This window comes from Caenorhabditis briggsae (genome assembly GCF_000004555.2).
Source record: "Caenorhabditis briggsae complete genome, chrIV, whole genome shotgun sequence".
Taxonomy (NCBI): Eukaryota; Metazoa; Nematoda; class Chromadorea; order Rhabditida; family Rhabditidae; genus Caenorhabditis; species Caenorhabditis briggsae.
In genome coordinates, this window is record NC_013487.2 from 15,703,746 (window position 1) to 15,728,913 (window position 25,168).

Sequence of the window (25,168 nt, forward strand, 5' to 3'; positions counted from 1 at the left end):
TAAATTCAATTTTCTCAACTTTTGTGTTTCTAAATAAGCCCCATATTGCCCAGCCTCCGCCCATTTCGAATTTTCCCTTCAGCACGCGACGCACGACCGCGACGCATCTGGAAAATGAAAGTGGGCGGAGCCAAGCCGTGTGGGGGCTCATTTTGAAGCTGAAAACGCGCTGAATTCGAATTTTCGGCTTATTTGAAGCTATTTCGAGGTTCCAGCAAGATTTTTCCCGAATTTCTTATCTCAAAATTTCCCAAAATTTTCTTATCACCGAAAAAATCATGTCAATTATAATAAAAATGTTTCTTATCATCATAAAAAATTGGAAAATCACCTGAAAAAAACCTATTTTCTACCTCTTTTTCCCCCATGTGACCTCCAAAAAAATCATGAAGCTTCTGTTGATTTTTCTGACTTTTTTATCGATTTTTCCAAAATTTTCCAATGGATTTCCAGTCAAAAAATTAGCTGAAAATTTGAGCGACCCAGATAATCGAGGAGTTTTACCGAATAGTAGGTTTTTCGAAATTTAAAATTTTTCAAATTTCCGAAAATTCCAAAAAAAAAATTTTTTTTGAATTTTTTGAATTCCCGCCAAATCACCTAAAAATTATAATTCTAATTTCTTGCAGTTGATGGCGTCTACTGTAGAAACAGTGATTTCCAAGCCGCTATTTATAGTGCCCTTACAAATGTCACAAATCCAGACACCGCGTCGGTGGACCAGATTCAGGGAAAGCTAGAGGTGAGGAAATGCGCTCTATTGGGAATTGGGTTGAAAAATTGCATTTGGCGTGTTGAGAGCTTCAAAACGAGCCTAAACACGATTAGGGTTGGTTAGAAACAGACTCCGCCCATTTTTGGTCCAAACAAAACCAAAATTGGCGGAGCCTAGGCAATATGGGGCTTATTTTGAAGCGCAAAAACTATGAAATTCAGATTTTTTATCAAAAATGCTGCAAAATGAGCTTAAACACGACTAGGCACCGCCCACTTTGAGGATTACTGTAGATGGTCCCCAAATTGTTTAAAATGGGCGGAGCCTAAGCAACATGGGGCTCATTTTGTAGCGCAAAAATAAGGAAATTCAGTTTCTACATCAAAAATGCTTCAAAATGAGCCAACACACGACTAGGCTCCGCCCACTTTGAAATTTCCTCTAGACACGCGACGAACGACCGCGACGCGCCTGAAATATGAAAGTGTGCGGAGCCTAGTCGTGTTTAGGCTTATTTCGAAGCTCTCATTAAGCTAAACGCGATGTTGACCGTATCAATTACAGAAAAAAACGAGAATTCTTCGAATATTTGGGTCTTGAAACGAAAACAGTGATTTTCAACCAATTTTCCAAAATTTCAGCTCTTTTCTGCTGAAAACTTGCATTTTTTTTAATCATTTTTTCGTTCTTAGCTTATTAAGAGCTTTAAAACAAGCCCAAACTCGACTAGTTTCCGCCCACTTTGAAATTTCCTCCAGACACGCGACGCACGACCGCGACACACCGGAAAAATGAAAGTGGGCGGAGCCTAGTCGTGTTTGGGCTCATTTTGAAGCTCTCGGCGTGCTGAATTTGAATTTGATAGTGAAATTGACCAAAAATCATTTTCAACAGAAAAAAAACCCAAAAACATTTTCAGAATTCCCTAATGCCAAAATTCAAGGCACTCGGTGGGACATGGCTGGTCAGTGTGACCACCTATCATCGTGTAAATGGTTGGGTCGACGATTCGGCAATCGGAATGAACACATTTTGTGCTGTAAACGCAGTTAGCCTTAATTTGTACATAATTATTATGAAAATCGATAGTTTGTATTAAAATTGTGGAAAAAGCTGAAAATTTTTTATTTGTGTCATAAAAATCAATAAATTATTTATTACAAGAAAAAACGATCAATTTTGATCTACAAGAGTCAACTTCACACATATGAAATTTTTTGAAAAATTTTTAAAAAATACATTTTTGAAAAAATGAAATAAAACGGTGAAAGACATCCCCAGAGAGAGCAAGAAGGACGATGATATGCTATTTTAACAAAAAAAATCGATAAATCGATATATCACTCCACTGTGCACAGCCCATCAACCGCTTTCTGGCCAGCCGGACAGTTTTTCACTGAAATAAAAAATAGTTTCAGATTTTAAAACGTTTTTCTCTGAAATTCTAGCAGAGTTATTAACATTTCGACCACATATTCAAATTTAGCTAGTTTTGAGCTTCAAAATGAGCTTAAACACGACTAGGCTCCGCCCATTTTCAGTTTTCAGCCGCGTCGCGGTCGTGCGTTGCGTGTCTAGGTGAAAATTCAAATTAGGGGCTTATTTTGATGCGCAAAACGTATCAAATTTGGATATGACTGTTTTAGAGCTTCAAAATGAGCCCCATATTGCCTAGGCTCAGCCCATTTTGAAATTAAGCTCCGCCCACTTTAAGGGGTCCAGGTTGTCTCAAAGGGGTGGAGTTAACTCGTGTTTAGACTTATTTTGAAGCGCGAAAATAATTAAATTTGAATCTGGCATTGAAAATGTGAAAAAATGAGCCCAAAAATGGCCAGATTTGAAGCAAATTAGGCTCCGCCCCTTTTTACTCCAAATCTTCAAAGTGGGCGGAGTCTATTCGCGTGTGGGATCATTTTGTAGCGCTAAAACTACTAAATTCATCTTTAACAGCTTGAGAGCTTTAAAATGGACCCCATTTCGCCTAGGCTTCGCCCATTTTGAAATTTCACCGAGACACGCGACGCACGACCGCGACGCATCTGAAAATTCAAAATGGGCGGAGCCTAGGCGTGTTTGGGCTCATTTTGAAGCTTGAGACATGCCGAAACTGAATATAGCATTTTGAAAGTGAAACTTTGATTTTGTGATGATTTTTCAGGGCAATAAAACATCCTAAAATTTTTTTAAACACATTTTCACTCATAACTTTCTTGAAAATCGATATTTCTGAAATCTGTAAACTGTCACTGACCACATTTGAGTTCAGGCTTCCCATCCACCTTTTGAACCATTTTCACCATATACGACGGGCACACAATTTCAGCGTCTTCCTCCGTTTTGTCTCGGCTCGCCGACACCGAGCAGCACTGATACTTTTTCGTGTTGACATGCGGCAAACAGAGGTATCCTTGTGGACATCCTCTTGCTAATGGATCACATTGCACAGCTTCCTGCGTACTGGGGTACAGTAGCGCGTTTCCACGCTCACAACCACCGCCTGTAATAATTTGGAAAAATTTTAAAAATTGTTTTAGAGTTCTAGAAGCTTCAAAAACAGAAATATTATCTAGATTTGCCGAAAATCGAGCTCGGCGTGTTTTGCGCTTCAAAATGAGCCCAAACACGACTAGGCTCCGCCTCGGTTGGAATTTTCAGGCGCGTCGCGGTCGTGCGTCGCGTGTTGAAATCTTTAAGTGGGCGGAGCCTAATCGTGTTTGGGCTCATTTTGAAGCTTGAGACATGATGGAATTGATTTTAGCACAGGAAATAATTCAAAATGAGCCCAATCTTGACTAGGCTTCGCCCACTTTAGACTTCGGGGGACAAAAGGGGCGGGGCTTGAAAATAGTCGTCTTTGGGCTCATTTTCAAACATTTCAAGCATTAAATTTGAATCTCATTCTTTTTGCGCTGTAAAATGAGCTCAAACACAACTAGGCTCCACCCAGTTTGATTTTTGAGCCGCGTCGCGGCCGTGCGTCGCGTGTCTTATGGAAATTTTGAAGTGGGCGGAGCCTAATCGTGTTTGGGCTCATTTTGAAGCATGTTTGAATTCCAATTTAATGGAAAAATCCAAATTCCTGATTTTTCGAAAAAAAAATCTAAAGAAGTGAAATTTAAAAAAGAAAGTTTCTCAAAATGTAAAAAATCGATTTTTTCGGCTGAAAATCATCAATTTCAGAAGATTTGTTTTGTTATTCTTACTCAACTTGCTGAGAGCTTCAAAATGAACCCCATATTGCCTGGGCTCCGCGTACTTTGGTTTATCCGGCGCGTCGCGGTCGCGCGTTGCGTGTCACGGGGAAATCAAAGTGGGCGGAGCCTAGTCGTGTTTGGACTCATTTTGAAGCGCTAGGCAAGCAAAATTGATTGGTGGTGTTGGAAATTGGATTGGAGCAAAAATGAAAGCTCCAGGAGCCAAAAAAAGAATTTTTCGAAAAATTTCAAAACCCTCTAACTTTCTTCATTTAAAAGCTAGAAAGTTCAAATAACTTGTAAAATACCTCTTATCCTATTCGAATTACTCTTTTTCGTCTGTTTGGAGCAACAAAAGTAGTCTTTTGCAGTTTGTGAGAATTTGCATTGGTATCCATAAGGACAGCTAGTGGTGGCACAGGACTTGGCTCGCCCGTTGACCAGATATGGGCTCATTTGGGCCGGGCAATAGTGGGCGGAGCCTGAGCCTTTGATTGGTTTTGATTTTTTGGTGGGAGGAGGGGGCGGGGCTTCAGTAGTGGTGGTGGTGGTGGATTTTTCCAGAATTTTCTCCGATTTTTTGGCTCCACAGCAGACATTTTGGGCGGCTTCTTCGCTGTATTGACACTTAAAACCTTGTGGACAATCGTCGTTGGTTAGAACACAAGAAACCAGATTTTTTCCTTCATAAAACGGTTGCTCATCCTTAATTACACAGTAATTATCGGGACTTTTCGGAGGCTTTTGGTCCTTTTTACATGAATTCTGCCCGTCTGGAGACTCTCCTTTGGCACAACCACACAGGCCGAAGATACATCGAGAATTTGAGATGCATTGAAGTGAGGATTTACAGGATTCACCGATTTTCGCTCGATTTTCGCATTTTCCATCTAGACGGATCTGGTTTTCCGAGCACTCCCCGTCCACACACTCTCCTTTGAGCTCGGCTTTCGTTCCGGCGCATCTGCAAAAATTGATTTTGGATTTGAAATTTGAATTTGGCAAGTTTGGAGCTTCAAAATGAATATAAACATGACTATGCTTGGTTAAGATTAGGCTTCGCTAAACTCAAAAAAAATTGTTGACCCCAAAAACAGGGGAAAGACGTTTTTAATCCCTCAAAACTTTCTTAATCTTCCAAATCCATTGTTTTTGGCACTCTAGCTTTGTTGGAAACGTCGGGAGCTTCAAAATGAGCCCCATATTGGCTAGGCTCCGCCCACTTTGAATTTTCCATGAAACACGCGACGCACGACCGCGAAGCATCGGAAAAATGAAAGTATGAGTAGCCTAGGCGATATGGGGCTCATTTTGAAGCGCAGAAACTGGCAAATTTGAATTTGCCTTGAAAAATACTACAACTTTGAAGAATGATAGGAAATATGAAAAATTAATATTTTTGGTTTTTTGAAATTTTCAAAAATCTGGATTTTTCGAATTTTTTGTAATTTTCTACAGTTTTTGATTGTTTAGAATAAATTCAGCTCTTTAAGAGCTTCAAAATGAGCCCCATATTGCCTAGGTTCCGCCCACTTTGAAATTTCCATAAAACACGCGACGCACGACCGCGACGCTCCACTGAAAAATCGAAATCAGCGGAGCCTAGGCCATATGGGGTTCATTTCGAAGCGCTTGACCTAGTGAATTTGAAAATGGTTTTAAATCTGCTCTAAAATGACTCCTAACTAAATTAGGCTCCGCCCATTTTGAAATTAGATTTCACAATTTTGGCGGCATAATGTGTAAATGCGCTCTGTCTTGCTTAAATTTTGTATGAACTTAAAAATTTAGAAACCATTGTTTTTGTCTTGTCAGGAGCTTTAAAATGAGCCTAAACAAGACTAATTTTGGTGAAAAATAAGCTCCGCCCCTTTTTGGGACCCAAAAATCAAAATGGGCGGAGCATAGTCGTGTTTGCGCTCATTTTGAAGCACGAAATGTGAGAAATTCAAATTCAACACGCTTTGCGCTTCAAAATGAGCCTAAACGTGACTAGGCTCCGCCTTCATCGAGTTTCCGGTCGCGTCGCGGTCATGCGTCGCGTGTCTTGGCAATATTTTAAAATGGGCGGAGCCTAGTCGTGTTGGGGCTTATTTTGAAGCTAAAGACCTCAAAAATACAGTAATACTACTCACTTGCATACATTTTGCACACAATCCGCACCATCCACACATTCCTCATTGGTATGACATCCACCGCCAACCTTCACACGGACTACACACGCCCCATCCACCAGAATCTCATTTTCAGCACATCCTGGAAGTACAGTAATTCTCATAAATCTACAGTAGTCTTTATTAAAACTACAGTACCTCCTTCCTCCTTACTACAACAGATATTCTTATTCTTGTGTGTTGTACTCTTGACACATTCGTATCCATCTGAGCACATATCTGGTCCCGGCAGGCATTCTTGAGCATTTCCATCGATCGCAATGAATGCGGCACGGAATAATGGACAACCTGCGGAAAATTTTTAAATTTTTCGAAAAAAATGTTTTTTTGAATTTTTGAAAAATTTGGAAATTTTTTTTTTCAAAAATTATGATTTCTATATACCCATCGATGCGAAATTCAAAAACAAAGACAGTTTCTGTTGACAAAAAATTCCAAAAATCAGCTAGAAAAAAGCTATGGACCAAAAACTGATCCAAAAATGACTGGAATTTAAAAAATCGCACTGAAAATGGGTCATAACTTTTTTCCAGCCCAATTTCGTAATTTTTGGTCAACAGAAACTGTGTTTATTTTTGAATTTTACATCGAATGGTATATAAAAATCAATATTTTCAAAAAAAAAGTTTTTTTTTCGAAATTTCAAAAAATTCTCACCACCACTCTGTCCACAACACTGGAATTGTCCCTTTTTGGCTGAAAATTGGCAGAAGAATCCCGTGGGACACGACTTTGCCTCTCCAGCAGTACACGCTCTTGTCTGATTTGATCTTTTATCGATTAGTGCGAATTGTTTAGTCGGGCACCCATCATCCAGGATAGTTGGCTTAATGGCGCGCGTTGGACGCGTCCCACAGCATTGATACTTTTGATTTGTGAGGGACCATTGGCAGGTGAATTCCACTGGACAGGTGTCGTCGGATAGGAATGGGTCACACGATTTGACCACGCCCTCTTCCTAAAAAATTGAATTCGAAATCGAGGAAATTGGAGAAAAATTATAATTTTGCAAAAATTTTCAAAAAATTTTAATTTTCAAAAGTGTGGTATGTATATACCATTCGATGTAAAATTCAAAAATAAGCACAGTTTCTATAGACAAAAATTTTCAAAAATCCAAATGAAAAAAGTTATGAGCTGAAAATGATGAAATTTTGGCTGAAATCAGGTAAAATGGCTCATAGCTTTTTTCTAGCTGATTTTTAGGATTTTTTGTCATCAAAAACTCTATTTATTTTTGAATTTTACATTGAATGGTATATAAAAATCAAAAATTTTTCAAAAAAAAATTTTTTTTCAACTTTTCGAAAAATTAGAATTTTTCCAAAATTTCCAACCTGCACATAAGCATACTGTCCCGGTGGACATCCATCATTGATTCCATGTTTCTCCTCTCCTTGACAACAATAGAAATTCAGTGTATCCGGTTGTTGTTGACATGTATAGCCCGTCGGACAAAATGAGAATCCCTCATTTGTACAGGTTGTTGGCAATTGGGTCTTCTCGTCCTGATGGAATGCGACCTCTCCCGGACAGATTGCTGAAATACGGTAGACATTGATTGAAAATAGATTTAAAATTCGGAATTTTCCACTTTACCCCGTCATTCTAGCTTGAAAACTAACCAAGTTATAGCTGTTGGAACATTTTTTATGCGAAGGAAATCTTAAAACTACCGTATCACTTCAAATTTTGATTTTAGACAATTGGTATTGATCTTACTGGCCTTGTCTCGTTGCAAGCTTCAAAATGAGCCCAGCCACAACTAGGCTCCAACGACTTTGTACTTTCCGTTGCGTCGCGGTCGTGCGTCGCATGCGCAAGGGGAAAGTTCAAAGTGGGCGGAGCCTAGTCGTGTTTGGGCTCATTTTGAAGCGCAAAACCTGACAAGTAGAATGAAGTAACTAAAAAGTGTCGGAAATCCGATTTTAAAGAGATACGGTAGTTTGAACACTTCTCCGATAAAAAAGGTTCCAAAACTGTTCAAATGGCTATAACATTGTTAGTTTATTTAAGTATAAATTTCAAAAGATCCAAACTCTTTAAGATACACAAAACTCACGATTATGGGAGCAACAGTAACCCTGGAACGCTCCCTGCACATCACTCATACAAGCGAATCCATTTGGACAAGAAGACTGAAGTGGAGAAATATGACACTGTACAGGTAGCTGAGTAGTTGCGTATCTATAAAGGGACCGCCCAGCTGGACACAATGCTCCTTGAATGTTTCCACAGCAATAATATTTATGATTTGTCTGCGAAAATCTGCAAAGATATCCTCCTGGACACTTTCCATCAGCAGCCATTGCACATTGTCTCGGAGTATTTGTACGCGGATCCATAAACGCCTTTTCACCAGTTGGACACACTCCCATACCGTCTGAACCGCAGCAAGTGTGCTCCTGGAAACATTTTTGGAATGTAACTTTTTTCAGCATAGTTATTGGATTTTGAAAACTATATCGCTGTTATTTTCTTATTGAGAGCTTCAAAATGAGTCTAAACACGACTATTTTCCACTCACTTTGATTTTTTGGACGCGTCGCGGTCATGCGTCGCGTACTACATTGAAAACTCGAAGTGGGCGGAGCCTAGTCGTGTGGGGGCTTATTTTGAAGCTAATGACTAGCTCCAGTTATTGATTTTTGTTTTATTTTGGTTTGCACAGAAACTAATTGTGTTACTGTAAAATGAAGGTTTCCAGTCAAGATCCAACAATTTGAAATTTTCACATCTTCAAAGTTAGTCGTGTTTATGCTCATTTTGAAGCGCAAGTCAAGACTAAAATAATATCGTTTGAATTTTTGATCTTGGTCCAAATTTAAGCGAGTTAGAGCACTTTTACATATTTTTGGATCCCACCACGAAAGTTCGAAATTTTCAAAGTTGACCAAATATAGTCGTGTTTAGCCTAATTTTGAAAAGCAATTTACCACAAACCGAATGATATAAAAATCATAGAGTTTAAGAAAAAACTAACCGAGATACGGTAGTTTTTGTGTTTTCGTGGTGGGACCTAAAAATGTGTAAAGGCATTATCTCACTTAGATGTTGCTCAAATTGAAGAATTGAAACAGTAATGTCTTTGTCTTGCTTGGAGCTTCCAAATGAGCCTAAACACGACTAGGCTCCGTCCACTTTGAAATTTCCATGTAACACGCGTCGCACGACCGCGACGCGACCGAAAAATCAAAGTGAACGGAACCTAGTCGTGTTTAGCTTCATTTTGAAGCTCTTAACAAGCCTAATCTAATGAAATTTGTTTCATTGAGTTAGCACAAAAATGAACCGAGTTACGATAGTTTCAAGTTTCAAAACGAGACGATTCTTTAAACTATTCTAACCTTGCCCATTTTCGAGCGAGAATTTTGTTTTGAATTTCAAGATCTGTAATTTTTAGGCCAATTGTTTAGATATCTTACCTGTGTCAACGCATTCAATGTGCACTCATAATTCGAGGGACAATTATTCTGAAGAGCTGTATTACACACAAATGGCTTATTGGTATTCGGATCCTTGTATACAGTATCCCCAAGTGAGCAGCCGGCAGACATGCAGAAGTCTTCACATTCCGAAATTGAGTTGAACGAGTTGAGAGAAGTGTCACAGCCGTTTGATGTATAGGAGGAGCACGTTTGAAGAGCCATATTGAAGTAGTACCTGTGAAATTGGGGGCTTTAAAATGCTTCTGAGAGGTTTAAAACCCCTAAAATCCTTCTTAAACAGTGAATTTTACCCTAAAAAGAGCTGACAAATAAATAACTAACTTTAAAACTCGAGGCGGGATCGAACCCGGGACCCTCTGCTTCCTGGCCAAAGCCACTAACCACTATACTAGACCCACACAACTTTTCATTGTTAATTTTCCAAAATTTGGCTCAGCCTAATTTTCCAAAATCGTCAAGCACGGTTTTCCTCAGACGGGTAAACGGCAAGTAGGAAATCATCACAGCCGCCGACATCACCGGCGCGCCGAGAGGTGTGTAAACGAAGCGGCCGACATCTCCCGGGTTCCGCCGCCCGCTATGTTTTGTGTGTGCGCCCGACTCCGCCCACTTTTCCCGTTTACTTGATAGAATTGCCCAATTTTGATGTTTTTGAGCCATTTTTTCTGGTTTCTAGCGTGAAAAATTGTGAAAAATCCAATAAAATTGATGAAACCTTTTGGGGGTTTGCTTTTAATAGGGAAAACGCTCTTTTTTATTGGTTTTTTGCTTTTATTGTGGTTTCTAGATCAATTTTTCGAATTTTTTCAGATATTTTGAGGACCATATTGAAATGTGGTCCAATTGACACAAAAAAAAAAGTATCCCACCTAGTTTGTCCGCTTCCACTGCTACATTTTGGGAGCATTCCCATTTGAGGAGGTTTTGAGCAAATGGAGACTGAAAAATTTGAATTTCGCGGGTTTCGAAAAACTACAGTATACCTTTAGATGGGCAACACCGTCTCTGCATGACTCCATTGGCTTCTACAATACTACAATCGTAGCCGGATGGGCATGGTTCGTGTGTAGAGCAGGAACGGACTTTGGAGTTGGTTCGAAGAGGACTTCCACCGTTTGGACAAACTGGAAAATATGGAAAAGTGATTTTAAGGCTGAGCAATTTCTATAGAGTGGTTTTTGATGCAAAAATATGTAAATTTTGATTAAAGAATAACGAAAATGAAGGAAAATTCAATAGAAAATTGGGTAAAAATCTGTGAACCCCTTTAAAATTGCAATAAAATAGTTCCCCCAGCCTCCCCCAGTCTTCTCACAAAAACCATAAAAAGAAATACACCAAGAAAGTTCGAACCCTTGACCTCTAGATCCAAGGGCAAAAGCGTTAGCCATTGGGCTAGTGAGCACACTGAGAGAAGGGGAGCGGAGGGCGTATAAGAGGAGGAAGTGGGGAAACGCGGGGAAGTCGCTGGAGGAATTTTGAAGGATGAAAAAAGTCAAATTTCGGGCTGAAAATCCAAAATAAGTCAATTTTAGGAGTTTTTTTCTATGGAAAATCTTTACGTTTTGATTTTAATTTATGAACAAGCATCCGTGCAAAAACACATAAATTTTCTTCTTAAAATACCGAAAATGAATGGAAATTTGATTGAAAACTGGCTCAAATTCTTTGAAATCGCATGAAAATAGTTTTCCCAGCCTTCCCTTGCCTTCTCACAAAAATAAAAAGAGAAATACCCCGAGAAGTTTCGAACCCCGGATCTCTTGATCCAAAGGCAAAATCACTATCCATTAGACTAACGCGCACTATGAGGATAAAGGCGCGGATGACGTATAAGAAGGGAGAGGAAATTGGAGGCGCACAGAGGGCGAGGGGAATTTTTGAATTTTTGAAAATGTCAAAATTTCTGGCTGAAATCTGAAAATTGGTCAATTTCTACCATTTTTAACGGAAAATACCCCAAAAAAGGGGAAAAATTAACTTACTAGCAATTTCACAATAATTTTGGCACTTTTCAATCGACGGGAAGTTGTTGGAGTTGCCATCACAGCCCAAGAAAAGGAAGCTTTGGCATTCCTTCAATAAAATTATATTAAAACTGAAATTTTCGAAAATTCTGACCCAGAAAAACCTACCTTCGCTTGATTATTATAAAAATAACGATAGCTGGAGCCTGAACCACATCCGATTCCCTTATTAACTTGAAGAGAGCAAGTATAGGCTTTACTTGGACAACAACCGTATACCAGACCATCAAAAGTGCACTCATAGTTGGCTGGACACGCCGTACCACCTAGTCCTTCTCCGCATTGCATGAATTTCCCGGAAAAATCCACATAGGCTCGACCTTGGGGGCATTTTGGCTCGGCTAAAACATACTTTTGTAATTTCAGTTCCTTAGTTTTTGTTTAAAACTGAAATACGTTACAGATTTGAATTCAGCGCAAAAAATGCTTGAAAATGAGTATAAACACGACTAGGTTCTGAAAAATTTGCAGTTTTTTTGACTTTTGGGTCCAAAAAATGTGTAAACTGGCTCTAACTCGCTTAGGAATTGTACAAATCGAAAAAATTCAAACGGCATTGTATTTGGCAAGTCAAGAACTTTTCAAACGAACCTAATCACGGCTAGGTTCTGTTAAGTTCCATTTTCCGACGCGTCGCGGTCGTGCGTAGCGTGCTTAAAGAAATTTCAAAGTGGGCGAAGCTCAGTCGAGTTTAGGCTCATTTTGAAGCACTAGACAAGACAAACACAGTGATGTTTGAATTTTTCGATTTAAACAAAATTTTAGCGAGTGAGAGCAGTTTTACACTCTTTCGGGTCCCACCACGAAAAATTCCAACTTTTCCATTTTTTTCCCCAAATCTAGTCGTGTTAAAACCTCTATTACTGTATATCTCGTAAAATGCGCTTTAAAATGAGTTCAAACTCGACTAGACTCCGCCCATTTTGAAATTTCACCTTGACACGCGACGCCCGACCGCGATGCACCGTAAAAACCAAAGTGGGCGGAGCCTAGTCGAGTTTGGGCTCATTTTGAAGCTCTGAACAAGACAGATATGACTGTGTTTTTAAAAATTCAAAATTCTCGATTTTTCAGAAGTTACAGCTTAAAAAAAGATTTGTGTCAAAACTGATCTAGCTCGTTTTCTATCGATTTTTCTCGAATTTTTTGCATTTTTTTCCCATTCTCCAAGATTCCATTGCTCACCATTAATATTTTTACAGTAACTCTGACACTCATTCAACGAATTGAATCGATTATTGTTGCCCTGGCATCCAGTGTACAGGAACGATTCGCACGTTTTGGTTTCAGCGTTATACCAGAATTGGCGGACACTCTGTTTGCAGTCGCCAACACGAAGTGGTTCAGTGCACAGGGTTTCTGAAAATTTCAGACAAATTTTGGAATTTTTTTTTTGGAATTTTAAAATTTTTCAAAAATTCAAAAAATTCAAATTCCAAGTTTTTCGCGCCAAAACTACTTACGAGGCGTTGGACAACAAACTTGATGCTCCATTGCACATGTATGGGTCGATGGGCAGTCCGTATCCCGGGCACATCTCTGTGGAGAGCCATTTCCATTGGTTAGGGGACTTCCATGGGGGCATTGTACTGAAAATTTTCCGAGTCATTAGATTTTTAGCGTTCAATTTGAATTTGGCAAGTCGACAGCTTCCAAATGAGCATAAACACGACCAGGTTCCACCTATTTTAAGCTTCTGGAGGCTATAAGAAAAGGCAGAGCCTAAATTCTCAAAATGGGCGGAGCCTAATCGGGTTCGGGCTTACTTTCACACATTTTTTCTTGCAAATCTGGATTTGGCAAGTCGAGAGCTTCAAAATGAGTCTACATACGACTCGGTTCCGCCCATGTTGAGTTTTCAGGCGCGTCGCGGTCGTGCGTCGCGTGTCTAGAAGTTTCAAAGTGGGCGGAGCCTAGTCGTGTTTGGGCTCATTTTGAAGCTCTTACGAAGCCAAATGTGATTATAACAGAAAATTTGCGTTTACTGACCAAGCTTTGGACTTCTAGGTTATTTAACTGTTTCTAGGTCATTCAACCCCTTTTTGGGCCCTTTTAGAATATTTTGAGCCGTTTTTGACAAAATTTTGACAAAATTTTTTTGAAGTCTTGCAGATCAGCTACAGAAATTTTATTTTGGATATTCCGCGCTTAAGAATAAGCTCAAAAACGACCTTAATTGAGCTATTTTGAGAATAGGCTCCAGCCCTTATAAAAGTGGGCGGTGCCCAACAGTTTTTGGGTTGTTTTTTGAGCGTTTTTAACATTGAATTCAAACTTAGCACGCCAATAGCTTCAAAATGAGCCTCAACACGACTAGGTTCCGTTCACATTGATTTTTCAGACGCGTCGCGGTCGTGCGTCGCGTGCCTTGTGAAAATGTCAAAGTGGGCGGAGCCTAGTCGTGTTTGGGCTGATTTAGAAGCGCAACACATTGAAAATTGGAATCTAGCACTGAAAATGTAAGAAAATGAGCCCAAACTCGACAAGGATCCGTCAACTTCATGGGACCACCAAAAGTGGGCGGAGCCTACTTTCAAGTCTTAAAATTATTCAAAATAAGTCGTGTTTAAGCTCATTTTAAAGCGTTTTTTGAGCTGAACACGAAATAACTCACATCTCGCGCAAAACAGCTGGCAATCGGCTTGATTTTGGAAATTATTGAAATTTCCCAAGAATCCGTTGAATGTGAATGGATGACACTGGCCGTCGGTAGGATTGTAATAGTAGCGAGTGCTATTCCAACAGCATAATTAGCTGTCTCTCCAGTTAACTGATCGAAACGATGCCCGGCGTCGTATGGTGTACTTCTAAGGGGGTCTTTGAATCGGGCACCTGCTTCGGAGCATATTGATTCTGAAAATTTCCGGGAAATAATTGATTTTTCAGCAATTCAAAGTATCTAGCTGTTTTTAGTAGGTTTTTAGCTTCAAAATGAGCCTAAACACGACTAGATTCCCTTCATTTTGATTTTTCAGGCGCGTCGCGGTCGTGCGTCGCGTGCCTAGGTGAAATTTCAAAGTGGGCCGAGCCTAGTCGTGTTTGGGCTCATTTTGAAGCTCTTGAGAAGACTAACATCATGTTTTCTGAATTTTTGGATTTGGAAAATTTCTAAACGGGTTACAGTACTTTTACACATTTTTGGAACCAGAATTCGAAAATTTTCAAATTTTGTCAAAAAAATTGCTGAAAATATTTTCGAAAAACATCATAAATATACGTTTTATGTTATATGCTTCAAAATGAGCTTAAACACGACTAGGCTCCGTCCATTTTGAAATTTTTCCTGGACACGCGTCGCACGACCGCGACGCACCGGAAAATTCAAAGTGGACGGAGCTTATTCGTGTGGGGGCTCATTTCGAAGCTCTTAACAAGACAATCAATTCTGTGCCATTAAAAAGGCAAAATTAGGAGTTTTGAAAAGTTACAGGGCGAAAATGATAAAAAATCGAAAAAATATTCCCAAAATCTGATTTTTCCAGATTTTTCTAATATTTTCATAAACTTACTCCGACTAGCACAACACATTGATTGACTCGCGACTTCTGTGCACACAAATGGATCAGTACATGGATTTGCCGTCGAGCAACCGGTTTGTGGAAGACGTGCACTGTTTGGTGAGCCTTTCGTCGATAGGTAGGCGGGGTTTCCACGGGGACAGGCTGAAAATAACTGGGCTAAAAATAACGATTTGAATTTTTCGAAAAAAATGCTCCAAAATGAGCCCAAACTCGGCTAGAATTGGATGTGTTTGAGCTCCGCCTCTTTTTGGCTCCGCCCCCAAAAAGCCATTTATGTGGGCGGAACATAGTCGTATTCGGGTTCATTTTAAAGCATTTTGCAAGCCAAATTCAAATTTTCTAGTTGTCGCGCTTCAAAATGAGTCCAAACACGCCTATGCTCCGTCCACTTTGAAAATTCCTCCAAGCACGCGACGCACGACCGCAACGCGCCGTAATTATGAAAGTGGGCGGAACCTAGTTGTGTTTAGGCTCATTTTAAAGCTCAGAAGCTCACAAATTTAAATATCATAATTTCTAATCTTTAAAATAAATCCAACCATAACTAGAGCCAATTTACACTACCCACCCTTCAATTACGGGATAATTTCTAAAAATGGGCGGAGCCTATCACAAAATCGCACAATTCCAGCCAAATTTAGGCTCATTTTGAAGCTCAAAATCTCGCAAATTCAATTGTTTAGCTCGTAACTCACTATCTTTGCAATAACTCTCGCAATGGTCCAAAGTTTCAAAGTTGTTCGGCGACACTTCGGAACCAGTTGGATCAAAAAGGAATTGCTGACACGAGCCCATGACCGAATTGAAATACCATCTTGGCACGGAGCCAAGTGCATCGGATTCTCCCTTTTTTGGCTGCATACAAGTGAATGCTCGATTCATACAACACACGCCAATCGGGTGGGAAGAAGTGTCCATTCCTTGATCCTTCCAGAATTTTGAATTATCAATGCAATCGTAGAGATCAGAGACGTCCTGTGGTTCGGGTTCATCTCCTAACTGGAAGATTTTAAAATTTTTAAATTTGGCCGGAAAGGAGCTTTCAAAAGAGCCTAAACACGTCTGGTCTCCGCCCATTTTGAGGGTAATATAGGTTCCAGAATGGAACTCTACAGTAACCCAGCAAAAAGTGGGCGGAATCAATTTTATGCTGATTTCAGATAGCTGAAACTGCTAAATTTGGATTCACCTTGAAAAATGCTTCAAAATGAGCCTAAACACGTCTGGTCTCCGCCCATTTTGAGGGTAATATAGGTTCCAGAATGGAACTCTACAGTAACCCAGCAAAAAGTGGGCGGAATCAATTTTATGCTGGTTTCAGATAGCTGAAACTGCTAAATTTGGATTCACCTTGAAAAATGCTTCAAAATGAGCCTAAACACGTCTGGTCTCCGCCCATTTTGAGGGTAATATAGGTTCCAGAATGGAACTCTACAGTAACCCAGCAAAAAGTGGGCGGAATCAATTTCATGCTGATTTCAGATAACTGGAACTGCTAAATTTGGATTCACCTTGAAAAATGCTTCAAAATGAGCCTAAACACGTCTAGGCCCCGCCCATTTTGAAATAAGGCTTCGCCCACTTTTAGGGGTCCATTGTAGCTTAATGTGGGCGAAGCCTAGTCGTGTTTAGGTTTAATTTGAAGCATTTTACAGGTCGAATTTGAATCTAGCGTAAAAAATGCTTCCAAATGAGCCTAAACATGACTAGCCTCCGCCCATGTTGAAAATTTCAATTAGACACGCAACGCACGACAGCGACGCGTCCGAAAAAAAAAATGAGGGCGGAGCCTACTGGTGTTTAGGCTCATTTTGAAGCGTTTTTTAAAACAAATTCATTGGTATAGTTTTTATCAATCTAGTTTAAAAACTAAGTGAGTTACGGTAGTTTTATTGCTTGGGATTACTGTAATTTCTGGAATTTTCGTCTAAATGGGCGGAGTCTAGTCGTGTTTAGGCTCACTTTGAAGCTCTCAACGTGGCAAACTTGAATTTCAAACTGAAAACTCACAAATCCTCGAACCGAACACTTAAAATTGTGTTGTTTGTTCAAAAGGTCCTCCTCTCGTTTCGGCGTGTCTGATGAGTGAGGATTACATGGGGCAATGGTGACACTCGTTTTTCCTGGAATTTTTTTTGGCATTAGAGCATGAATGCATAGCTCAGAGTGCGCAGTTTCAAAAAAAAAAAATTATCTGAATTTTTTTTTTCAAATTTTTCAAAATCCTACCTGCCGCCGCCGGTAGGACCACTAGACTTGATGGAGAGTCCGGAGGTGGAAGTGATGGTAGTGGACACGATGGTTCGGATGTGGACCATACGCAGAGAGTTCCGTCTCTGAAAATTTTCTGGAATTTTAGGGAAAAAATCTTAAAATTTTCGAAAATTTTTAATGAGGCGGAATTTTGATTTCTAGTGTTTTTTTATTATTTTGAGCTCATTTCTAGCTTGAACCCAAACACGACTAGGCTCCGCCCACTTTGAATTTTCACTTAGACACGCAACGCACCACATGAAAAATCAAAGTGGGCGGAGCCTAGTCGTGTTTAGGCTCATTTCAAAGTTTGAAGCGAGCTGAGAAAGATGACGACCTTAAAAATTTGAAAATTTGAAGTTTGAGACAGAAAATTCCGAAATTGAATTTTTTTTTTTATTTTTACTTCAAGCTCCAAAATTCTTGAAAACTAGTCAGATTTACATATTTATATGTTTTTTATTGTTTTCAGCTTATTTTCAGCTTTAAAACGAGCCCAAACGCGGTTAAGCTCCGCCCACTTTGAAATTTCACCTAGACACGCGACGCACGACCGCGACGCACATGAAAAATCAAAGTGGGCGGAGCCTAGTCGTGTTTAGGCTTATTTTGAAGCTCATGACGAGCTGGAGAAGATAATGAGCTTGTAATTTGAAATTTTCGAAATTTTAGAGAAAAAAAATTGAAAACTATTTTTCGAAATTTTTGATTCCGGGTATTCTCATTCATTTTTCATCGAATTTTCTGGAATTTTTTTACAGTATGACACTTACTTCGTCTTAACAGCAATCATATCATCCGACGGGCACATACATTGCCCATTTTTACAATAGGAATCTGGCCAAACCGATGCACACTGAATATCGTAGAAGCATCCAGAGTCGCTGGGAGAAATTTCTGGAAAATTTTTTTTTTGGCTACAGTAATCCCACCTGCGAATTAAGAAAACTCACTTTCATAACAATAGGCATCCACAGCGACATAAGTTGACAAACAACGACACTGTCCAATTGCACAGAACATTCCACCCAGGCAATCAGTGTTAAATGAGCAAATATCACCGACTCGACCGGACCCTGAAATTATAGAACATTTAAAATTGAATTTTCCATTATTTTCTATAAATTTCACTTTTTTCAGATCTGAAAAATCTTCATTTTAAGCTGAGATATGCCTAAAAAGCGTAAAATAAAGGAAAATCGATTTTCGAAAAATTCAATTTTACCTAGAAGACCACAAAAAATTGATTTTCCAGATTTTTGATTACTGTCATCGTATTTAACTTGTCAAGAGCTTCAAAATCAGCCCAAACACGACAAGGCTCCGCCCACTTTCATTTTTCCGGCGCGACGCGGTCATGCGCCGCGTGCGCTAGGTGAAATTTCAAAATGGGCGGAGCCTAGTCGTGCTTGAGCTCATTTTCAAGCATTTTTTTTGCTGAATTTAAGTTCGACTTGTAAAATGCTTTACAATGAGCCCAAACATGATTAGGCTCCGCCCACTTTAAGCCCTTGGGGACCCCTAGGAATAGACGGAGCCAAACTGTCAAAGTGGGCGGATCCTAGTCGTGCTTGGTCTCATTTTAAAGCTCATTTCAAAATACACAATTGGATATCAATTTTTTCAAGTTATCACCAAAACTGAGCAAGATACGATAGTTTCAAAAATCCTATTATTATAAATTTTGGCTCCGCCCACATTTTGGAACATTTTGAGACTTAAAATGGGCGGAGCCTTGTCGTGTTTTGACTCATTTTAAAGCTAATTGAATTTTACGCATTATACAATTATTTTCATAGGTTTCAGGCAAAGATCAAAAAGGATAGGGTAGAATTTCAGAATGAAAATTTCGCAAAATTGTATTTTCCGAAAAAATCTTAAAAATCTCATATCTCAATCAATTTTTAACACTTTTGGGTGATTTTTAGTGCTAAATGTAGCTTATTTTCTCCTTATTCTTATCAAATTGTTAAATTTGAAAATTGTCAAAAAATTAACCTACCAGAGGTCCCCTGAGAATGGAACACCTGCATCGCCGGATCCACACAGTCCCTGGTAGCCAAACTGAAATGGACACGCCCATCTTCTGAGCAAATCTCTTGTTTCCAGGTGCCATTTGTACATGTCAAATAGGAGCTGTGCTCGATATCGATTTTTCTGAAAAAATCAAATTTTGAGAGAAAAAATATTTTTGGTCCAAAAATTTTTTTTTTCAATTTTTTTAATTTTTTCGAAAAACCCACTTAGTCCTTGGATTGCAGAATAAGAAGGCCTCTTTCTCGATTTCTGGATTTTTCTCGCATTTTGTGCTCAATTCCGCTTTCAGACTACAATTTGAGCACAGCTCGTTGAGCTGGCATTCTTGAAGAGCTCCAGATGCTCCAAAAATGGAGAGGAGGACGAGGTACGGTATCATACCTGAAATCTCGGGATTTTGAAGTTAAGGGGGGGGGAGGGGATAGAGCAAGAAAAATGGTCTAAAAAATGTTTAAAATTGAAAACTTGCTGAAAAAAAATTTTCAAAAAAAATTGTTTTTCCAAAATTTTTAAAAAACTAAAATTCTAAATTTAAGCTTATCAATAGATAAAACTAAAGAAATAAAAATGACCGAGTAGCTGGTCGAGTAGATCAAAAGTAAACAAAGCCGGGCGTGAAAATTCACACTTGAGAGCCCCCCGGTAGAGCCACTTGAAAGTGACCGACACTTAAGATAGATGCGTGAGGTGGTGTTCAAGATTTTCCAAAGATTTTGAAATTTATATCATTTTGAAGAGCGGGAAGAGGTCTATATTTATCAATTTCGATGTTCTTGAAATTTGGGTTTTGAAGGGATTTATGGGCTAAAATGTTATGAGCAAGGGTTGCGTCAGAGGCACACCAGGTTTCAATTTGTTTTTTCTTAGGGACCGAAATATGAAAAATGCGAATATTTTATATCATTTTCAAGAACAAAAAGAGGCTTATATTTATCAGTTTAGATAATTTTGAAATATTGATTTTGAGAGGAGTTACAAGCTAAAATGTAACGGGTATAGGTCGAGCTAACGGTTCCAGGTTTCAATTCGTTTCGGATCAAGGATTGAAAAATTTGAAGTGCACAAATTTTTTATCATTTTGAAGAGCAGAAAGAGGCCAATATTTATCAATTTAGATAATTCAAAAATATTGGTTTTGAGGGAAGTTATGACCTAGAATGTAATGGGTAAAAGTTGGGTCAGAGCAATAACGAGTAGCTTCTAGCTTTAGGCCACTTCATCTCATTTCCTGTAAAAGGTATCAAAAAGTGATCAACTGATAAATTATTAATCACAATGTCAGCAACATTTTATCAGTTGATTACTTTTTTGTATCTCTCATACGAACCGAAATAAATTGGCTCAAAGTTAACGGATGGGCTGGGCGGTATACGGTATGTAATCCCTTTACATTTTAGCTCATAACTCCGTTCAAAAATAATATTTTTGATTGATTTAAATTGATAATTATAGAACTTTTCCAGTTTTTAAAAATAATATAAACTTCAATTAATTTCTTATGAAAATTCGGGGAAGTTGTGAGCCCTAAGTACCATCAACAATGACACCCGAACTCAATTATCTGGGTCACTGTGAGAGATATCAAAAAGTAGTCAACTGATAAAGGGTTTAGCATAATATCAGCTACATTTTATCAGTTGACCATTTTTGATATCTTTTACAGGAAATGAGATATACGGGCTCAAAGTTGACGGTTAGGAATGCATTCCAAAAGTCGACGATATGCTCATCAAGTTTGGACTTGTAACTCCCTTCAAAATCAAAATTTCAAAACGATCTAAGCTGATGAATACAGTACTCTTTTTGTCCTTCTAAATAATATAAATATGTGCACTTTAAATGTCTTGATTCCCAAGCAAAACCCATTGGAAAACGGTTATGTTTCGGACTTAATCGTGAACACAATTAACTTTCAACTTTGAGCCAGTTTATCTCGGTTACTGTAAGAGGTATCAAAAAGTGGTCACCTGATAAAATGTTTATCATGATATCAGCAACATTTTATCAGTTGACCACTTTTTGATATCTTCCACAGGAAATGAAATATATGAGCTCAAAGTGGACGGTTAGGAATGCATTCTTTTAGAGTGTAAACGGTATGTACTAAAGGAAGAGATAAGGGAATTATCAAGTAATCAATTGTGAAGAAGAAGCTCAAAAGGTGCAAAGACACCTAGTGTGTGTCCTTCGATATATCCCCATTTCGGCTCTCTTTCTCCCCCCCCCCCCCTTCCCCCCACCCACTTCTGAAATACACGATATTATTGTCCGCGTGAAAAAGAGAGCCGTTCTCTAGACTCTCTATCCCACACTATTTCTCTCGGTCGATTTCGATTTCAATTGAGATTGGATCTCGATTACGTGATCAAATAGTATCCGATGGGTATGGGAGGGGATACTGAGAAGAAAAGCAAACAATTCGGAACACTAGACAATGGAGAGAGTGGGTGATCTGTGGAGGGTGTTAGGAGCGAAAAAATGGTGATAAAAGTGTCACTTTTTTTTGGAGGGATTTGGATTTTACGGACTTTTTTTAGGTTGGTCAGATTTTGACATATTGCATGTAGTAGTTGAGTTTCCAACTTTTTACAGTGACCTGGTTTTTTTGGGATTTTGAGATTAAGGAATTTTGAGTTTTACACAATTTAGGAAGAATGAAAAACTACAGTATTCCTGAAAATCGAAGTTGTAAGATTTTATCCCGAAAATAACCGAAAAATAGAAATTTCATAGTAAAAAATTTTACAGGAACCGAGATATAGGGGGCTCAAAGTTAAACTATATGTTGGGCTTCAGAGATATTAGAACAGCAAACACACTGTCAACTTCGAGCCAATGTGTCTCATTTTCTGTGAAAGATATCAAAAAGTGGTAAACTAGTAAAATGTTGCTAATATTATGATAAACATTTTATCAGTTTGCAATTCTCAGGTATCTTTCACAAGAACTGACATATATGGGCTCAAAGTTGAAGTGTTGGATGGGCAGATTCGGCCGGAGGCAACGAAAACTTGTGTATTCTACAAAATTGAATCATGATCTATCAGAATCCATCGAAATATCGGGTGGCATCCCCCTTCCATCTAACACTTTTAGTCCAATTTGTCAGTCCGACTCCTATTTTTCGAAGTTTTCGAATCGAAATAATGAAATTATTGAAAAACTGATGATTTCATTTGATTTATCGCAGTTGATTACATTGGGACAAGTCTTAACCCTAAAAATATAGAGTTTCTAACGCCCGGTAGAAGACTTCAAAGATATATATATATATATATATATATATATATATATATATTCATAAGTTGCTGGGTTACTGTATGAATTTAAAAATCCAAACGTTCATTTTCAGTGTTCATAATTTACGTTTTCAATCGATTATTGTAGATGCCGTACAATGACTCATGGGAAGGACATCACCTCCATCTACCTTGGTCTAGACGCCACCAGATTCGGTTCTGATTCCTGGGAGCACGAAGACAGTCTCACCCATTTTCTCCCTTACGAACCATCGTCATTCTATCTGTGTCCCATTTCCCAATTCAAGGCATTTCCCCCCGTTCGAATGCCTTTTCCAATACTACGTACTCCATTTGTCGTGCTATCAGAAATCATCAGTTTCTTGGAACCTAATCAAATGTAAGTTTTATATATATTTTTTTTTATCCGGGCCTTCGCGGGCCCTACCATATTTTTTTTCAGAATCAATATTTTCTAACCAACTATATCAGATATGATAGAACTCGACGAGTACTATGAAATGATACTATTTGGGTTACTGTATACTGTCTTTGAACAAAGTTAAAGACGAAAAAAAAAATGAAAGCCACTTTATGACATTTAACTTTGTTTTATACAGTTTTTCCAAGTAGTATCATTTTGTAGCACTCGTTGAGTTATTCAATTTAGTATGGCAGGGCCCGGTGGCAAGTATTATAATTACTACTAGTAATTATAATTTTATTTGATTTGATTTGATAGGACACGTTTTCAGAGTGACTGTCTCCTGCTGCTCCAAAAAAGTGAGACTTTCTTCTAAAAGGTCATTATGAACAAAGGAAACCATTGGAGACTAATCCTGCTAGATTATGACTCTCGGAGACTAGTCGACATTGTGACATCTAAAGGCGGCGAGCAGATAACTGTCATATCAGCGCTCAAAGAACACAAATTGAAACATACAAATGGACACATAAGAGCGTTTGCCTCCTCGAAACATCCACTTCTTCATTTCAATGATCTAGTATTGAGAATAAAAAGAGAATTGTGGATTATGTCACTGGTCTGTTTGGCCTAGATATCTACGGTTTACTAGCTGATCGAAAGGGAATTTAGGCAATCGATTGGATCAATAATCGACAGGAGAAGATGCTGCTAGAGCGTTTCGAATTGCGTAAGAACCCCCCAAGTATAGTTCGAATGCTGATGAAACGTTAGATTATGTGCTCAGGTAATATTTAGCAGGAGTTCCTCTTAAATGTTAATAGTGTTTACAGAAACGCACGTGTTTCACACTTTTGTAATATCCCAAACACGACTAGGCTCCGTCCACTTTAATTTTTCAGACGCGTCGCGGTCGTGCGTCGCGTGTCTAACAGAACTTTTCAAAATGGGCGGAGACTAGTCGTGTTTGAGCTCGTTTTGAAGCTCATGATGCGCTCAAAACAATGAAGAGAACTAGAAATTGAAATTCAGATGGATTTCCCGAAATTTTGTGAATTCAGAAAAAAAAACATTTTGGATTTTTTCAACTATTTTTTCAAATTTTTTCGGACAATCAAATCACGTTAGATTATGTGCTCAGGTAATAGTTAGCAGGAGTTCCTCTTAAATGTTAATAGTGTTTACAGAAACGCACGTGTTTCTTCACACTTTGTTAAAATATCGATGGCAATGTCTCCGGCGATTTCAAGTTCGATGGAAAACTGGGTCCAATGAGACGACAGTTGTTCATTGGTTCAAACGGACACTGGCTCACTCTCAACAATTTAATTGATATCGATTGTCTCTTTATTCGCATTAACGGATCCCCAGACTCTCCGTCTCCGATTTGAATTCATTCTTGAGACAATGGCGTGCCGGTGGATGAGCTCATTTGGAGTCGTTAGACTTGAACTTCGAGAAACATACATTTCGAGAAAGGTTTGATGAAGATTTGGAAGTTGTGCACACCGACGAAGAGAGAGAGAGTGTATCGCCGCAGTTAGTAGTATGTGTATTGTTTTCATAGGCTACTGTATTTCTAGTGCGATTTTTTCAGTGATGGATGGAAAAGGGTATTTCATGGAGGCTACAGTATCCGACGGTGTGAAGGCAATGATTCACTGTGGTCCCGGACGATTCGTAATGGCTGTTTGGCATTAGAGAGCAATCGATTCATCGCAGTAATAGTTGCTATGAAATCACATTTATCAAGCAGACCAAAAATTTTGGTAATCACACCTAACCGAATACCGTAAAACCTGTAATAGAAGTGCCCCCCCTGACTTTCAACTTTGAGCTCAATTATCTCGGTTCCTGATAAAGATATCAAAAATGTGTCAACTGATAAGTTGTTTATCATGATAGCAGCAACAATTTATCAGTTGACAAATTTTTTACATCTTTATCAGGAACCGAGATAAATGGGCTCAAAGTTGAAAGTCAGGGGGCACTTCTATTACAGGTTTTACGGTATCTTCATTTAACGCCTTGTTATCAGCTACCCATTATCAGTTGTTCGGAAGTTTGAAATACCCTTTTTTCTATTTTTTTTTTCTTGTGTTTTTTTGTAATTTGTATCCTGAAACAAGATCTTT

At 38.8% G+C, this 25,168-nt stretch overlaps 3 protein-coding genes across 3 annotated transcripts; 1 reads left to right on the plus strand and 2 right to left on the minus strand.

Annotated features, from left to right (window-relative positions):
• Window positions 1-386: 386 nt before the first annotated feature.
• CBG13984 lies at window positions 387-1,814 on the plus strand (the record flags this gene model as incomplete). Its single annotated transcript, XM_002634817.2, has 3 exons — window positions 387-510; window positions 630-742; window positions 1,635-1,814. The coding sequence occupies 3 exons, from the start codon at window positions 387-389 to the stop codon at window positions 1,812-1,814; spliced, it is 417 nt and encodes a 138-aa protein (XP_002634863.2).
• Window positions 1,815-2,958: 1,144 nt separating this feature from the next.
• CBG13983 lies at window positions 2,959-9,733 on the minus strand (the record flags this gene model as incomplete). Its single annotated transcript, XM_045236288.1, has 8 exons — window positions 2,959-3,212; window positions 4,218-4,873; window positions 6,045-6,165; window positions 6,222-6,371; window positions 6,741-7,041; window positions 7,421-7,623; window positions 8,146-8,488; window positions 9,509-9,733. The coding sequence occupies 8 exons, from the start codon at window positions 9,731-9,733 to the stop codon at window positions 2,959-2,961; spliced, it is 2,253 nt and encodes a 750-aa protein (XP_045095283.1).
• Window positions 9,734-10,286: 553 nt separating this feature from the next.
• Window positions 10,287-19,749, minus strand: CBG13980 (the record flags this gene model as incomplete). The annotated part of the gene is made up of 15 exons (XM_045236289.1): window positions 10,287-10,471; window positions 10,516-10,656; window positions 11,518-11,608; window positions 11,668-11,900; window positions 12,745-12,918; window positions 13,023-13,148; window positions 14,170-14,412; window positions 15,069-15,294; window positions 15,702-16,079; window positions 17,067-17,203; window positions 17,310-17,416; window positions 18,107-18,230; window positions 18,287-18,409; window positions 19,336-19,490; window positions 19,577-19,749. The coding sequence occupies 15 exons, from the start codon at window positions 19,747-19,749 to the stop codon at window positions 10,287-10,289; spliced, it is 2,616 nt and encodes an 871-aa protein (XP_045095284.1).
• Between the last annotated feature and the right edge of the window lie 5,419 nt (window positions 19,750-25,168).